This window comes from Phocoena sinus, chromosome 19, assembly GCF_008692025.1.
Source record: "Phocoena sinus isolate mPhoSin1 chromosome 19, mPhoSin1.pri, whole genome shotgun sequence".
In the NCBI taxonomy this organism is placed as follows: Eukaryota; Metazoa; Chordata; class Mammalia; order Artiodactyla; family Phocoenidae; genus Phocoena; species Phocoena sinus.
This window is the reverse complement of record NC_045781.1, coordinates 13,428,473-13,434,197: the sequence shown is the minus strand read 5'-3', so window position 1 is coordinate 13,434,197 and position 5,725 is coordinate 13,428,473. Positions and strand designations below refer to the sequence as shown.

General features: G+C 52.2%; 1 protein-coding gene across 2 annotated transcripts; it reads left to right on the top strand.

The window, feature by feature from the left end:
* The first annotated feature begins 4,671 nt into the window (after positions 1-4,671).
* Positions 4,672-5,630, top strand: C19H19orf33 (chromosome 19 C19orf33 homolog). 2 transcript variants are annotated; one of them, XM_032612386.1, is made up of 4 exons: positions 4,672-4,844; positions 4,966-5,063; positions 5,195-5,317; positions 5,435-5,630. In XM_032612386.1, exons 1-4 carry the CDS (start codon positions 4,823-4,825, stop codon positions 5,591-5,593), a joined length of 402 nt encoding a protein of 133 aa, XP_032468277.1. In that variant the 5' UTR covers positions 4,672-4,822; the 3' UTR covers positions 5,594-5,630. The 2 variants fall into 2 exon arrangements, with proteins under 2 accessions (XP_032468277.1, XP_032468278.1); XM_032612387.1 differs by having other exon boundaries at positions 4,686-4,844; positions 5,207-5,317.
* The last annotated feature ends 95 nt before the right edge of the window (positions 5,631-5,725 follow it).

Below are 5,725 nucleotides of genomic sequence, written 5' to 3'. Positions count from 1 at the left end.
CAGCCACCTCCTGCCATGCCACTATGGCCCTTGAAACTAAACTGCCGTGTTTTCCACTTTCTAGACCATTTAAAGGCTGACGTTGGTCCTCTTTTTCGTTGCAAAAGCTGCCTAACAATAGGCCAGTAGCCAAGGTGTTCAATGGACATTTCATGGCCTTTGTCATCCTCAGACTGCTAGCATCATTCAGAGGTGGAATGGACTTCTAAAAAAATCAACTCAACAAAGATCTCTACCTCTTCCTGGTCCGTACACTTTAGTAAGGTAGTTTGGTCACTGAATGTGTTTGTCACCAGAAAGGATTTATCTCTATCTCCTGGGTAAAGATCAGGTCAAAGGGGTTGGGAGTTATATAGACTATTTCAAAAATTTGGAATTCTACCCTCATCATTCCTGCATATGATGCATCTTTCTTCCCCTTAACAGCAAGCCCAGGTTCACCTGGTTGGTGCACCCTCTGGGTGGCAGCTGACCAAAGGGGGCCTCAGGAATTAATTCTGGTTCAGCCTCCGAGATTCTTTCTTGGATGCCTAGTCCCAGGTCATGAAAACAATCACTGGGTGCCCTGCCTGCCACTTCTCCCTACAGTGGCCCACATGGTCTCTGTAAATTTGTAAAAAATGCTTGTTCTATTTACATCTGACCTTTCCAAACAAAAGGTCTGGGTGTGAGTAGGTGATGATAGAAGAGGTAAAGCTACACCTTCTGGGATGGGAGTCATGCTGATTTCGTGTCCTCGGAGGGAGAATAACAACCTGGCACCTGGCAAGGGAACACCTCAGACCCCAGGAGGTGTGGGGTGTGGGGAAGGAGGGGTGTAATCAGTGCTCTTTGTGCGCTCTAGATCCAACAGTGCAGCCTGCCAATCCATCACCTGGTCCGCCTGAGCCCTGCAGCAGGCAGTGTGGCACACAGACGCAGCCAATCCTGAACCATTCTGCTATACCCAATGCCATCAGCAGCAACGCCTGAACGTGGGCCCCACCCATAGACGTTTACAAACACATGGACCTGCTCAGCTTCGTTCTAATCTGGCTGATAAAAGCACACCCTTCTGATGCCAAGCAGCTCCGGGCTATGCCATGTACGGCAATTGAGGCCGCAGCTACTCATGGCACTGCCCATGTGGCTTCACCAAACCAGTGCAGTGGTGTTCCAAGTCAAGTTTAATAACAAGTCCTGAACTGGAGTGCCTTGTGCCCAGTATTCTGTGTGTTTGCAAGTGGGAAAGAACAAGTCACAATGTCTCTCCATTGGGCATGAGGGCCTGCTCTGGGGCCTTGTAATTATTGGCAGTGACACCAAAGATCAACAGGTCAGTCTGAACTCCCTTGTGGGGTTCCTAATGGATAAGAGACTAGCCTTTGATTACATCCTGGCTGTCTGAAATAAGCCCTGCATGGTCACAGCTTGATGAGTCCAGGACACTGGATGGCAGGTTGGCCTCATCAACAGGAGTCACTGATACTTGGAGTCCTGCTGACAGTAATTAAATGCCGTATGAGACAAACTGTTGTTTGTTTCCCTGTCTCCCTTGCAGCTGGATGTGACCAGGTGTCTAAATCCAGACTGAAGGGGGGATGGGTGCTGCCTCCAGGTCGGGTCCTTAAAAGGAAGTGGTGTGCCCTCCACTTGCCCTTTTCCTTCCTGAGAACCCAATGGTGGGGGCCAGGCTCCCCATAGGCCCAGGGACGACATCCTGGAGGAATGCAGGGCACCCAGACAGAGGGAGCCCGGTCCCTGGATGATCTTGCAGAGTCACCCACTCACCTGCTCTGGACTCCCACCAGCTCAGGTTTTCGTGGGAGAGAAAAGTGAAGCTCTCTTAAGCCTCTGTCATCAGAGTCTCTGAAAGCTGCCACATCCTTAATATAATATAGGAGCGAATAACCGGGGATCTGAAGGACCAGGCCACGGTCTCCCCGGACCCATTCACTCACTCACCCCACAATTTTATTTAGCACAGCAGTGAAGAGCTACTACTTCCTCTTGAGTCTGGAAGGTCTCACACTGCTGTCCCACAACCTACTAGCCCCGTGTCCTACTGTACCTTTTAGGGCTCAACTGCATATAACGTGGGGATCCTATTGCCAGTTTCATAAGGAATCATGAGACTGTGTTTGTGAATCATAATAAAAACTAACACTTATCAAGTATCTATTTACCTTGTCCCAGGCACGCTGTGTGCAAAGCCATGTACCTTATGAGGTAAGTTCCATTTGACAGAGGAGGACAATGAGGGCCAGACTGACTAACTTAATGTCCACAGAACAGTAAGGGGTAGAGCAAGGATTCACCTGTAAGCAGACTGACCTCCAGAACCCAAACTCGTAGCCACTCTAAGCTTGCTCTAACCTGCCGTTGCCACACTGCCCGGCATCAGGTAACCTAATTCACCAAATGATAGGGAGCACCAACTCTGAACCACACCGTTCCAGGCGCTGAGCAAAGCAACGACGCTCCCACCCTCCTGAATTTATGTTCTGCTGGGAGAGACAGGCACTTTCTCTCATATCCTGCACACGGTTGTCGGCAAAGCCACAATCACTGTTCACCTCCTCTTCTCACTCAGAGTAAAGACCAAAGATCTTTGATTTACAAGACACTCCACCACCCACCCCAACCATCCCTCCTCTTCTACCTCTCTCCCTCCAGCTCTTCAGATACACAGGTACATTCCTGCCTCAGGGCCTTTGCACTTGCCACTCCCGCTGCCTAGATATGCCTCCGTGTTCTTGCATGGCTTGTTTTCTCACCTTCAGATCTGTACTCAGAAAGGCTTCAGTGAGGCTTCCCTGGTAACTCTCTGAAATCCAGCGTCTCCCAAACATACTACATAGTTATTCCCTGGTCCCCCTTCTTGCTGTATTTCTCTTCTTAACACATAGTACTTTAAAAAAGAAAAAAAAATAGAGTTCATTGAGTTATAAGTTACATAAAACCCATTTCAAATATACAATTCAGTGATTTTTAATAATTTTACCAGGCGGTGCAACTATCACCATAAATCTGTTTTAGAACATTTTCATCCCCTTCCCCCCAGTAAGATCCCTCATGGCCATTTACAGCTAATCGCCATTCCCACACTCAGCTCCCAGCAACCACTAATCTACTTTGTCTCTCTAATTGCCTTTTCTGAATACTTCATGTGAATGATATCGTACAACATGCAGTCTCTTGTGTCTGGCTTCTTTCACCCAGCATAATGTTTTTGAGGTTTATGTAGCTGTAGCGTATGTCAGGAGTTCATTCCTTTTTATTGCTGAGTGGTATTCCATCGTATGGATAGATATATCACATTTTGTGTATCTATTCACCAACTGATGGACAGTTTTGTTTCCAGCTTTTTCTAACATACTCTACATTTTGCCTTGTTCCCGGCACTAGAATGTCGATTCCACGGGGCTGGGATTTTTGCTGGTTTTGTTCAGCTCTGTGTCCCCAGAACTTGAACCGGGCTGGACACATGGTAGGTACTCAGTAAATATATGCTGAAGGAACACGTGAGAATAAAGATAACCTCAGAGAGTGGTAAGCAAGGGCTGTCTACGCTGGCCACGAAGCAGGGGAAAGGGGATGGAGTGACGAGGCTCCGTGGAGCCAGCAGTCAGGGCAGTCTCCTCTAAGGAATGGACTTTGGAGCGGAGACCTGAACGCACAAGGCTGATTACTACACGCTCGTCATCATCCGCAGGCCTCAGCTACCTGCTCCTGCCTAAATGCCAGCCTTGCCTGCCACTCCTGCAGGTCCAGGCAGCCAACCTGGCAGCAGGGCTGGGCTGGAGAGGGACTTGCAAGGACTAGCCTCACAGCCATCGGAACAGATGACGCAGGCCCCAACTCCTCCCTGGGCCTAACCTGGGCCCTGCGCAGTGTGGGGAGGGAAGGCTGGGCTCGCCTGGCTGCCCCTTCTGCTGAGTGACCCCCAGGGTGAGATAAAGGGGTCAGGCACAGCCTTGGACTTGAGCTACACTGCCTGGGTTCGAATCTCAGTTCTAGCCTGTTCACAAGGAGCTAATTTTGTCCGTCATCTTAACTGGTCCCTCAGTTTTCTCATCTGTAAACTAGGGATAGCAACCATAGCTACCTTCTACTTAAAAGCCAAACGTTATTTTATAAGCACTTACTCCTTGTAACTGTATGCAGGCATGGTTGTGGGAAACTAATCCATTTGATTCTTACAACAGCTCCATATGGTAGCTGTTCTTTACAGATGAGGAAACTGAGGCCCAGAGAGGCGGAGTAACTTTCCCCAGATCACTCTGCTACTAATACAGATGGGCTTCCAATCAGCAGACTGGTTCCAAGCGCCTGCTCTCCACCCCTTCAGACACTGCTTCTCACCAAGCCAAAGGCGTTGTTATAGTGAGTTAATGTATCTGAAGCCCTTGGAACAGCAGCCCAGCACGTAGGAAGTACACAAGGAGTGTCAGTATTATCACAGAGGGCACGGGGAGGCACCCTCCCTCTCATTTCTTCAAAAGCAAGGATCTGACCCTTTTAGGGGAAGCTGATAACAGCTCTAGCCCCTCAAATCTGCAACTGCCCACACATTCCTCCCCCAGCCCCACCCACCACTCACTTGCCAAGGCTCACTGGGTGGGTGGTGGTGTGGGGGAGACATAAGTTAACTGTCCACCCTCCCCATTTCCCAGAGGACCAGTTGGGCGGTGCCGGGGAGGGGCTGTGAGTCAGGGCTAAGGACTCTGAATAAAGGTCTCGGGGTAGGGCTCCTCAGAACTTCCGGGGCTGGCCCAGTACTGCCTCTCTCCAAGGCCGGTCCCCTGCCTTTGGCCGTGCAGACATACCTTCTCTCAGCACCATGGAGGTCGACCTGTCGGCAGGTGCGCTCCTGGGGAGTGGGGAGCTTGAGGGGCAGGGGGCCAGACTCAAACCCAGGGACTGCCTCCAACGGGGCATTCCCTGCGCTTGCACCAACGCACGCAATTTCTCTTCTCTCTGCAGCCCTGGAGTCCACGTCCAAGAAGCCCCACGGGGCAGGCCAGGTGGGAGACCCCAAGCACGCCCCCCCCGACAAAGTTGAGGGAGCTGCTAACCCGAAGGTAAGTCACTTCATTCTTAGGAGGGTGTTTTTGACCCCAGGACCCCGCTAGGTCTGGGGCCTCCGACATGGGGGGATGGGAGCTGGGAAAGGGGTCCCTGGCCTCACTGCCATGCCTCCGACTACCATCAGCACGGCCACGGCCACGGCCACGGCCACGGTCACGGCCACGGCCACGGCCACGGCCACGGTCACGGCCACGGAAGCACCTCAGGTTCCGGCAGCAGCTCCAGCGACTCAGAAGATGAGGCGAAGGTAAGAGGCTTACCCCTCACTAGCGGGTGCCCGGCGCCCCAGCCCGGAATTCGGGCCGACGTCTCACAGGCGAACCCTCTCTCTCCTCTCCCTCCCCCACCGCCCTCCGCCCCACAGCCCAGCGCTGCCGTTTCCGAGCTGTACAAAAGCGCCCCGGGCAAGGTCAAGAAGCCCAAGGTGAAAAAGGAGAAGAAGAAGGAGGAGAAGAAGGAGGAGAAGAAGGAGGAGAAGAAGGAGGGCAAGAAGAAGGAGGGGAAGAAGGAGGCTTCCCACTGACGGGCCTCTCCGGGGCTCATTAAACCTTCTCTCGGCCTCCAGGTTGCCTTTTGTCCCCCGCCCTTCCCCATCCCCCTTCTCGGACCGGGCCTGCCCCCTGCTGGGCACCGCGCGCCAAGGAGAGGCTGCCCA

Excerpts from the sequence above, each read along its gene's own strand:
- C19H19orf33 (XM_032612386.1), top strand. The coding sequence starts at position 4,823 with ATGGAGGTCGACCTGTCGGCAG. Across the intron at positions 5,064-5,194 it reads AGGGAGCTGCTAACCCGAAG|CACGGCCACGGCCACGGCCA; the intron begins GTAAGTCACTTC and ends GACTACCATCAG. Across the intron at positions 5,318-5,434 it reads ACTCAGAAGATGAGGCGAAG|CCCAGCGCTGCCGTTTCCGA; the intron begins GTAAGAGGCTTA and ends TCCGCCCCACAG.